Genomic DNA, 11,754 nt, shown 5'->3' with positions numbered 1-11,754 from the left:
TACAGCTTCAGCCCAAAACCGATTTGGCAGTTGTGCATTAGACAACATACTTCTGACCTTCTCTTGTATGGTCCTATTCATCCTCTCAGCAACACCATTTTGAGGCGGATTGTAAGGAGAAGTAAGTTCACGTTTTATACCTTTTGACTCACAAAAGTCCTGAAAGGCCTTTGAAACATACTCTCCACCATTGTCAGTGCGTAAGCATTTAAGCTTCTTGCCACTCTGATTCTCCACAAGTGTCACAAACGTTTTGAAAACACTAAACGCTTCATCCTTGTGCTTGAGAAAGTAAACCCATACTTTCCTCGAGTAATCATCTATAAATGTCATAAAGTAAGAAGCTCCCCCTAGAGATAGGTTAGGCATAGGTCCACACAAATCACTATGAACAAGTGCCAACTGTGTATCTCTTCTACTGCTTCTATGCTTATGTGGCTGCTATGTTTGCTTACCATACAGACAATGTTCACAGAATTCAAAATCATTAAATGAAAAGCCAGGCAAATAACCAGAACGAGACAAGATTTCCATTCCCTTCTTGGACATATGTCCTAACCGGCTATGCCACAAAGAAACGTTCGGCTGCTCGATTACATTGATTACATTTTTAGAGACATTTGATACATAAATCATGTAAAGTCCTCCAGACTTTACTCCATGTGCTATTGTCATAGAACCCTTGGATATCTTCCACATGTTCTGTCCAAAAGTGGTGACGTAGCCAGCATCATCAAGTAAACCTGTGCTGATCAAGCTCTTTGTAATTACGGGAACATGTCTCACATTCTTCAGCGTGAAAGAAGAGCCATTCTGAAACTTCAATTGAACATCTCCAACACTTAAGATCTCACATGTCTGCCCATTGCCTAGCCGAACATGATCTTTAGTGGTCACATAAGAGGTAAACCACTCCTTGTTTGGAGACACACGAAGTGATGCCCCTGAGTCTATAATCCAGTCACTTAGTGCATTTCCATCAGATGCTGTAAGAAGAGCTGAGTCCATTGTATTCTTCAAGAAGTAGATGTCTCCTGACACTAGACTGTCATCCTCTGCAATAGTGTTTGTCACATTTATTTCTTGAATCTTCACTGAGGACTTGTTCTTCTCACCATGGTCTTCAGCTTTCTCTTTGCCTTTTTCTGCTTTCCATTCTCTGCATTCTCTTTTCATGTGACCCTTCTTGCCACAATGGTAGCATTCTATGTCACTCTTGCCTTTAGCACTGCGGGACTTGCTACGAGACTGATTCCTCTTTCCACCTGTGTACTTTTCTTTGGTCCTTCCCCTGACAACTAAGGCTGTTCCTTTGCCTTTGTCCATTGTCTTTCTATTGGTTTCTTTAGTAAGCAGACTTCCTTCTACACCTGCTATGTTCAAACCATCTGGAGGTGCAGAATTACTCAAAGCTGTGCGAAAAGTGTCCCAACTTTTCGGCAATGTGATCAACAGGAACATAGCTCTAACAGGTTCATCAAACTTGACACCTTGAGCTGACAACTGACTGTAGATTGTGTTGAATTCATTCAGATGATTGGACATAGGTGTCCCTTCTTTCATCTTCAAGTCAACAAGCTTCTTAAGCCAGTATACCTGTGAAGCTGCACTCTGCTTCTCATAAAGATCACTCAGCTTTAACCATGCTTGATAAGCCGACATCTCGTCTGCTACATTGAAGTAAACACTTTCTGCCAAAGTCAGCATAATGGTAGAAAGTACCAATTCATCCATTTCGCTCCATTCATCTTCGTCCATATCTTCTGGTTTTATCCCCTTGAGCTTTATAGGTTTTATCTGCTTCTTTTGTACCAACACGTGCCAAATCTGCTTCTTCCACAATGGGAAATTGGTTCCATCCAGCTTCTTGATATTGTAAAGAGCAGTGTCCTGTGATCCAGCCATAGCTACGCTCCACAGTAGTTTACTTTCCTGGGAAAAGTTCGACAGAGTTTCCCCTGTAAACTGACCTCTGAACCAATATCAACCTGTCAAATGAACCAAGAAAGCTTCAGATTTTGCATAAATTTTGGCAGAGTCTCCTTTGTAAAATGGCTCTGGTGTACTAAAAAACAAACCAAAAAACAGCTCAAAAACACTGTCTCTCTGACACTGTAAGCTGCGGGTAAACCTGTCCTGCACCTATACTGTTTCTCACTGTCCTGTCACTGTCCTGTAAGCATAGACTGCGACAATGCCTCAACGGAAGTAAAGCAAAGATGCAATCCCAACTGTCTAACTCACAGTCAATACATCCTAGCTGCCTATCTAAGGGTGCTTGAGGGATCGCTCCAAGACCTGTATCACCGAAAGGATCTCAACATTCGAGAATCCCCCAGCTCAATAAAACCTCACTCGACCCTCAACAAAGGCTGCAGTAAATCTGACAGTACATAGACTTCCCACAAAGTCATACATCCACAAATTTCCCACTGTATGCTGTAACCGCTGCGGCGGTTGTTTGCTGCGTGACTCACAGCCAGCAAATCCTCAACAAACATACATCATCTCTGACAATACATCCCATGTGGAAGTACCTGCAATGTCAGGATGAAATCTGGAATATCAAGCAGCAAACACAAGCTACCTGATGAACTAGTGGATGTCGCCTACAGTCTGTGTGTAGATGCGCCCGTGTCGTATGTGACACGCCTCCAAGAACTGTGAGCCGTCCTTCGATGTGTAGACAGCCACAAATCAACACTCTAGGAGTGTCGATATCCTCAGCACCTGCAGTCGTAGGTCGAAAACCCAAAATTTGCAGAGTCGGATCTGCACCCGTCGAGACCACGTAGTCGAAAATGGCCTGCGCAGACCTTTGTCGAAGCCGAACGGTGGCCGAGAAGACCTCAGAATGAAATTCTGAGAACACCAAGCCCTTCGAGTAATCCCATAGGATTTGGGGCTGTGTCTTCGCCTGTCGAATTTCACTCCAATATGAGTTGGTGACTCTAGCCTCTTGCAGTGCTGCCCCGAGCCTCGATCTGAGCTCTGATACCAGTTGAAGGAGTACGAGCAGAAGTGCGACGCGAGAGAGAGTGCGAGAAGAAGAGCACGACGATATGGTGAACTCGCTCTACTGTAATGTGTAGAGCATAGTGAGTTCTTATTAGGTTTTTACAAAAGAATACGTGTACATACCTGGCGGCCCGCCCACTTACCTGGGCGACCACATTGGGCTTTATACCCCAACAGTTTTCACAAACTAGTTGTTGAAGATGGTCATGGAAAGACACCTTTAGACCTTCATTAGTATTTGTACTATTTTTTATCAACTCATATTGAGCATTGGACGTGATTCCCTGAAAACAATTTTTATCTAGATAACTTTCATAATGTTGGAGAATTTTTTTACAAAAGACTCTAAAAGCCACAAAAGTGGCTATTTTTTTATGTGACTAGTGTTAAGTGTTCCAAGAATGTGACAATAATTAGAAAACTTTATGAAGCATGTGTGAGTGCGGGGTGGTACCTGGGGATCAACTAAGGGTGTCGATCATGGACGGGTAGACCCGATTAGTCAAGTAACTATCCATCCCTGTCCACTATGTTAGAAGACTTCTTCAGTGGAAGGAGTCTACCAACGACTGTGCTCTCACTCACGTAGAGAAAAAAAAGCATTGGAAGATGATGACTTAGACCATTTGCAAAGGTTATAGAGCCAAAAAAGTTTTGGGCCTTTTGGATTTTGTCCCGCCTTCGCTTACGAGACAATACTAGGTCTTTTTCTAAGGATATAGTCTCAAACCATTGCCAATGGTAAATGCCTATTATTTGTATTTCTTCTTACTTCTAGACTTTAGTTTCTATTACGCTTAGAGACCTGTCAAGGATCCCAGGATGATTTTAGAGTCAAAGGGTTGGGGACCTTTCATCATCCATGCATGTTAGGAAACACATCCGGGTCATCAAACCTAAAATCTTCTCACAAAAAAATGGATTTTTTTCACCGTTATATATGTAGGTCATCAAATATGATGTCAAATATACCTACTGTGTGCTCCAAAGTGTTGGAAATAGGATGGAATTTACAGAATCTCAAAATAACACTCGGATAGTGAGATGTCACCTAGAAGGTTATAGAATTCAACACGGATCTTGCAAAACGCTTGCAATATAGATAAACAGGTGTAGAGCTCAATGAGACTAGCAGAAAGGTGCTCTTGTTAATTTGATACGATGATTGTGTGGTGCGGCGCAAAGAGATAAAGACATAGTAGAAAGAGAGAACACAAGACGTACAAAGAAAACTTTATCTGCTCGATTTCATTAATAATAACGATGCCCCCAAAATTTTACAAAAGTTGCCTTATTTTATACCCTGGCTCGAGGTTTTATGTACAAGGGCCGGATTTACTTCAAGAATAGTATAAATTAGAATTAGAGAGATCATAATCTTGAATTCTTCATGATTACATAGTGAACAAAGGGCTAATGGTTTTGGGCAAGATAATTACAATCATTTTCTGTTACAAAAGCTAGAAAAATATTCTTGGACACCTCCTTTTCTTGAGTTGGCATCCGTTGTTGTTGGAATATTCTAGCATACTTCCAAAAGAATGTCAATTACATACAATGTTTCAATGATAGTACTAATGTAGAAACAATTGTAGATGGTTATGTCACCATTTAAACAGGTTGGAACACAATAGTCAATACTTTGGGACAAATGATACAACCTCAAATGAGTATGCAAAGCTCTGACATCACTCGCCTCACCACCAACAGCTTGAACAAGAAGTGACCACGTCGAAAAATACAGAATAGAGGTTTTGAAATCAAAAGAGATTCTAATTGAAGAGAAATTTTTGAAAGAGAGCAACATACCAAAAAGATCAAAGAATTACAGTAGCAAACACAACAATTGAACCTGCAAAACTCCAACTTGAATGTTCAAAAGTGGAAACTCACCAAAGAGCTTACAAAGCACAAGTCATTACTAGATCGAAAGCAAGCAGCTAAGGAGACTCTGCAGGAAGTACATAGCATGCTTAAGCAATCCATATGTTCTCGCTAGTCAATATAACTAGTTCTAAAGGAAATTGATGTCAGATGACCAACTCATTCGACTACATCACACAATGGAAAATTGCAATTGATTTCTTTTCATGAATTTCATTTGCAGGTGAGAGATTCAATTAATTTTGAACATGCTAGTAAAAGAGATTTGATGTATCATTGTTCAAAACAAATGTGGAAGCTTCTCACTATGAGAACATCCTTTTCTGCACTCTCTTTATCTTCAAAATACCTAATTTCACATACCTTTTTCTTCCGATGCACCAGAGGCCCCACAGGGGGAGGTGCTTATCCTTTCCAAATATTAGCAAGGAAACATGGTCGGGCAAGGGCTGCATACCATCCGGCAAGAGCCACGCATCGGCATCACCATGGCCACCTAATTGATGCACCACGTGATGGGAACATCGAAGAGAACTCATAGCAACCAGCTGGGAACCTCCTCCTTGGGTGACCCACCCGAGGAGGAGAATGCACTCGGGAGTGTCCAAGAGCAAGAGCCCTACGTGAACAATACCAAGTGAGCGAAAGGCGTCCCTTTAGAGGTAATCCAACGGGAGATTTGAGCCCACTACCCGTAAGTTGAGAGGCCAAAGCCTTACCATTAGACCAACTCTTTGGCGACCATTTCACATACCTATGTCTTAGAAAATTTTAATAAATACGTCTCACAAGCATAGTTTATCCTAGATTGCAAAACGATAATAGTTTGATATGCATTCTAGCTTGCACAAAATTAGAACTTGTATTGTGCAATGCAATACTGGTTTTTTCGATTAAGTCATTCAAAATTATGATGCAAGAAAGCGCATCCTCTCTAAAAACACAAATCTATTTCTTTTTTTTTTTGCACGAGACACATGGTTCACTATGTCCCTTGCTAAACTAAGAAGCTTGAAGCCCATGAGATGTCAATACACACAAGACTATAGAGCTCCATACAAATAGTAGTTTATCCCTAAGTGAGACAATCTATAGCTATATATTATATAAAAAAGAGAAGGATGGGGCTCCATGTGGTTGCAAATCCTTGTAGCCATGGGCTTCACATCCCTTCTCAGAGCCACAGCATGGCCATGTTTGCAGTGCTCTCTCTCTCCCTCTCTCTCTCTCTCTCTCTCTCTCTCTCTGTGTGGAAGCTACCAACAGGGCGCTCTCTCTCTCTCTCTCTCTCTCTCTCTCTCTCTCTCTCTCTCTCTCTCTGTGTGTGTGTGTCATATGTGTGTGTGTGTGTGTGTGTGTGTGTGTGTGGAGTAAAAGGCAGTGCCGCCATCGTTTGTCCCCATACACTTTGCTTTGTGCAAGATTGTGGTGACATTACTTAAAGTTTTGTGCACATTTTACTATTTTTATAAATGAAGGTTCTTCACAATAGGTGGAATAAATGGGCAACTAAAATACATTATCGACCGTAACAACACATGTAGGTACCAAACAACCTAATTTTTGCCTTAGTAAAGAATGAGAAACCTAGTAGCGATGCTAGGGGTTTAAATGATCCTTATACAATGTCAAAAGCTACATCGCTCGAATGAAATGCCCCCCCCCCCCCCCCCCCCCCAAAAAAAAAAAAAAAAAAGAAAAAAGCCCCTTATAGTGAAGAAGAAAATTGATATTTAGAACAAAATCTTCATGGTTATGTATGTTCAAATGGAAAGTGTTAATTAAAATTCATTATATTAAAAGATCTGCCTCCTCACCACAACTTCCTACACGAGTTGTGAGTCTACATGACGTCAATTCTCTCCTTTGATCGCGAACCCTCCCCTCGCTCACAACAAATCCTAACTACTAACTTCCCATGTCAGTCTTTCTACAATAACCCTTGACTATAGCAATCTCTCGCATAAGGCCACATGCAAGACGACTTCAGTACTCTCCAACACCTACGACGTTAGCTGGTGTTCCAAAAGCAAGCTTGACACATCGTTGAGAGAGAGAGAGAGAGAGAGAGAGAGAGAGAGAGAGAGAGAGAGAGAATCTTCAAAGATTCCCTCGATTTTAATTTTTCAATGTCGAGGGGGACATACACTATTTAAAGAAATTGCCAATGTGTTTTGTAACACAAAGTATTTGTGTGAACATTTATCATTCATTACCTTCAAAGATTGCATTTTTGCAACACAAAACATGAGCCTAACAAAGAAATCGATCGGTACATTAATGCCTTAATAAACTTCTTAGGCTAATCTAATTCACTTAATTTTTTTCTCTTGGCACAAGGTTTCTCATAGGTGCTTGAGTAATGGAGTCAAGTTTAGGAAAGACTTTGTTTAACATTGTTAGTGAAGCTTCTTCAAGGGATAGGTCCCAAAAGTTGTGTAGATAGAGCAAGGTTATGTACTACAAGTTGTGTAGATAGTGCCAAAAGTTGTGTACTACAAGTGAGAATGCTCACATGAAGTATGCTTTTGCTATGTTCCTCCTTGAGAAGGTGGGCACTCTGAAGATGTAAGTGAACCACTATAGGTTGCTATGTATCCTCTCGATTTGATATACGATAACAGTGTGTCCCTTAGGAGCCGCGAAATGGTTTGGCCTCATTTAGCTACACTAGGTTAACGACAGTAAAATGGGTTCTTTGAAAAGCTCTAATTATCGTTGCTAATGCCAATTTGATATCTAAGTGTGTGCATTAGGAGCAATATGGTTTGGCCTCTATACCATGTTAACCATGTCAAAGGGCTTTCTCTCAAAGGGTTTATAACTGGCCATTTGAGCAAAATATTGAAATCAGAATATCAACGTCGTCTTCTTTTGTGATCGGGGCTGCCATAACGCTGACTTCGGGCGCGAGTGGATGTGGGCGGGGGCGGATCAGAGGTGGCACGGGGAGGCTCCCCACGTCTGCTGCGGCTGCCGCCAGCGGCAGCCGGCGATCGTCGTGAGACTGCAGGCCTTGACCCAGAAGGCCCGGCCCTCCTATAACGCTGAGAACCAGATAAGGAGTCAGAGTCGTCTTGATAGTCCTCCAAGGGAGGCACATTGGAAGAGTTATTGTGAGTAGGAGAGGATGCTCTACGCCTAATTGACCCCCTCCTCATCTCCGATGGAGAGTACATTTGGCTTTCCACTGGTGGTGGGCGATTGTATGCCGTCGGTGTCATCACTATAGGTGGCCTTATGGGCGACGGTATTCGAATCTCCGAACGAATTCGCCTGCGTGCTGACGATCCTGGCATAGGGCTTCCATGTTCTGAGACTTCCGACCCGTCCCTCCATCTCTCTAGCCGTACTAGAAGTGGCGGCGAATCATTTCTTGTGGTAAACAGAGGCTGCGATGACATCGAAGGCATCCTTGGAGACTGCATAGTGGTTTGCGGTCCGGGTGGCTCCGCCACCGACCTTGGTGACATCCTCCAAGACTGCGTTGCGGTTTCCCATGGCGGTGATGACCTTGGTGACATTCTTGGAGACTGCATTCCGAGATGCCGTTGCGGCGACGACCTTGGTGACATCTGCAAAGATTGCGTTGCGATATGCTGTTGATGCGATGGAGACCTCGATGACATCCTTGGAGACTGCAATGCTGTACCACGTGGTGGCAGCGAAGATGGTGATGACATCCTTGGAGACTGCATTGATGATCGAAGCAACGATGATGGAGACGAAGAAGGTCTGTTAGGAGATGACATCAATGGGGGTGGGGATCGAGAGGGCGATTGCCGTGGTGAAGATGATTGTCGCGGTGATAACGGCGGCAGAGACGATAGAGGAGGTGATGGCACTATCATGGAGAGATACTCTTGATCCTGCGCTATCTCTGGGGTATAGACGTCTGGATCCATGCATTTTGGGCTATAGTACTCAGGGGGCCATTGTGGGGGAGACCGGGGCGGCGGTGGCGGTGGCGAGTAGTGGCGTGGGGAAAAGGAGCGTGACCCGGAGCGTGGAGAACTGGATGGAGGAGAGATTTCTGGGTCCATGGCTTTTTCTTGCTCGTCGAAGCGTGAACAGAGAAGATGCCACAACGCTGCATTTGAAAAGTCGCCAGTTTGGGGACGCCACGCTTAATCAATTAATAAATTGATTTTGCCCAAATTTGGTTTCATTTGGCCAAAATTCTGAATAACCCGTCAGATGCAGAACCAATTCTGCCGAGTATAGAAGGCATAGACCCCGTCCAAGAATGGACGGGGTTGCAACTTCCCAAGGACTTAGAGAGGGTTCAGACGTCCCACTATTTTCCAAGGTGAACTAGAGTGCTTCGTCAGCCTGCATAATCTGAAGTGGTAGAAGCATCAAAACATTGAAAAAGAGTATATATTAGTAAAAAGAACATAGAAGTGAAAGCTAAGAGAGAGACACACAGAGAGAGAGAGTGCGCTTATTTTTTTTCCGACATATCTTGTTAGCGTAAGGGAGTAGAAGTCACTCGTACATGCAGGAATGTATATATTGTTTTCATCTCGTACAAGCACTGAACAAGAGTATACATCCGTAAAGAAGAATGAAGAAATGAAAGGTGAGAGAGAGAGAGAGAGAGTGCTTATTATTTGTTTTGCAGAAATCTTGTTACGCTAAGTGAGTGTAAGTCACTGAAACGATTTGATGTAAATAGCATGCCAAAAAGTTGATGAATTAAGAACGGAACTAAGCAAACGAGAGTTGGGAAGACTTTAAATATAGCATGTAATGACTTCCTTACAATGAAATGGATAGAACTTCTGTGGAGAAGAGGAGGAGGACTAGGTAACAACACATATCAGTGGGAGTTTTTGATGTAGGAAGAAAGGGCTATATCGGTGAGATGCTCTTCAGAGTTGCGCATGTGGCTAACTGGTTGATAGAAAAATAGCGCGAAACGAATTGTTTAGCTGACTGAAGGTGGCTGGGGACTACGTTAGAGTAATTTAATTCTATAGTCTCGAGTAGGCCGAGCACGTCCGTAATCTACACGAACAACATACAATGGTGTTTTGTGGAGCAACTAGCTAGCACGGCGATGTCGATGGTGATTTGTCGCCCGAGTGTATTCCAGGTGATGTAATGTGGATGCCATGGGGTAGGTGGCTGAACTGGCCATGGAATGAACTCACTCCATTTATGCATGTAGTGTCTGAGGACCCGCTCTTGCAAATGTGGGTAAAGACAGTATTGCAACATGTACATTGCAGTCTCAAATTCTGACTGCTGCTCAATCAGATCAATTGGAATCGGCCTACCCATTCTAAACTGAAAAGAAAAAGCATTTAAATCAAAGAAGTTGATAAGTTGTCATGTCTGCCATAGTTTGAATGGAGAAAAAAAAAGACATTGTTGTAGCCAATGACCAACATTATATGACAAAGACAGTGAACAAAACAATGAAATGAAGATGGTAGAAGTTCGCAGCTATATTTTCTTTTTTTTTTTCAAAAAATAAAATTTTCTCAACCTTGGTGGATGTCCAGAACAAACGTTATAACCTAATGCAGTTGTTGTTTTGTGTCGTTTAATATAGAAATGTTCTAAGTTTCTAGCTTTATGTATATTGGTACTGGTTGCTAAAGTGGTAATTTCAAAATTGTCCTCGAAAGGACTATGTGCCTGCATGTCCGCTCGCATTCTCCTCAAAGGATTGTGCTTGTGCTAGCTAACGCGTTTATGGATGTTATTCGTAACTCCGATATATCTCCTATCGTTTTTCGTGCAGCGTATACTATAGACTATGTATTCTTCCCGCGACGCTGCTTTTTCTGGGGTGGAAGGCCGATGCTTGTCTCTCGTTGTTGATGAGTGTCTAAATCTGCAGTCCATGCAGATTGGTTAGGTCAATAAAAAAATGACGGTACAACGGAGAAATGAATGGAAGCTAGTGATACTTGTTATCCATACTTGCCTTGGTACTAGCTCGTATGGAGAGGCTGGTTGTCCGTAATTTACTGCCTTGTGTTCACCGTAGTGCCATGCTACCTTTTGGATTGTGATAGGTGGATTAGTTGCATCGTGCGTGTGGTTCACCGAAGTCATGGAATTTGTCAAGATAGCGGCACAATTTTCTTGAGTAGCTTTTGAAAGTTCAGCTAAATCAATGTTGTAACCAAACCGCAGCTACTCCATCGTGTACAGTGTAATTCCTTCAGTTTTTGTGTCGAGGAGTTGTTGTGCTTCAACATTACGCAGCATACTCTCATCATCCTCGTACTGGATATCAAGATCTTCAAGTATTTGCTTCATGAGACCTGCAGGATGTAGGAGCAAGCTAGTTAGCGTAACAGATAGAAGCCATTATATTTTTCTTTTCTAATAGTACCTGTTGTCATCCTGTCTGTGTTTGGTGTGGCCATCGTTTGGTTTAGAGCTTTATATATTGCGTCGCACTTATTCATGAAGTTTCGACGCTCTTGAAAAGTATGGAACCCCTCAATATACGCATGGGGTTTCTCGCCTGCTGAGTTAGCTAGTCTCATCTGTTTAGTCGTGAGGTAAATCTCTTAGGTTGTATCGTTGGTTGCGTTTCCTTTGCATTGTTCGTGTATTGCTTGAAGAGTTGCACAGTAAGATGAGTGATTGATTCGCATGTGTATACATAGGCAGATGCAAGATCAGACAAGCGTGCAAAATGAACCGTGTTGTGATCCATTGTTTGATTTAGTTTCTTGCACGTAAAAATAATTATTTTGATGATCTCTTACAGTATTTTTGAAGCATAAGATCCGACAAATGTTCAAACTCAAATGAATGAAGTGAAAAAGGGAAGAGCAATAAATTTACAAAAGGTGGATCAAAGTGAGCAGGGGTGATAGGGAAGAT

At 42.4% G+C, this 11,754-nt stretch overlaps 1 protein-coding gene across 1 annotated transcript; it reads right to left on the bottom strand.

Moving 5' to 3' along the window:
* Window positions 1-6,958: 6,958 nt before the first annotated feature.
* Window positions 6,959-8,973, bottom strand: LOC147463500 (uncharacterized). Its single transcript, XM_086529066.1, has one exon. The coding sequence runs from the start codon at window positions 8,943-8,945 to the stop codon at window positions 7,761-7,763; it is 1,185 nt and encodes a 394-aa protein (XP_086385192.1). The 5' UTR covers window positions 8,946-8,973; the 3' UTR covers window positions 6,959-7,760.
* Between the last annotated feature and the right edge of the window lie 2,781 nt (window positions 8,974-11,754).

Source organism: Adiantum capillus-veneris, chromosome 2, assembly GCF_014529385.1.
Source record: "Adiantum capillus-veneris isolate H3 chromosome 2, ASM1452938v2, whole genome shotgun sequence".
NCBI classification, from domain to species: domain Eukaryota; kingdom Viridiplantae; phylum Streptophyta; class Polypodiopsida; order Polypodiales; family Pteridaceae; genus Adiantum; species Adiantum capillus-veneris.
Note: the sequence above shows the minus strand (reverse complement) of the source record. Positions and strands in the feature narration are given on the sequence as shown.

What these genes read in the sequence shown, in the direction of transcription:
- LOC147463500 (XM_086529066.1), bottom strand. Translation starts at nt 8,945, where the DNA reads ATGGACCCAGAAATCTCTCCTCCATCCAGTTCTCCACGCTCCGGGTCA.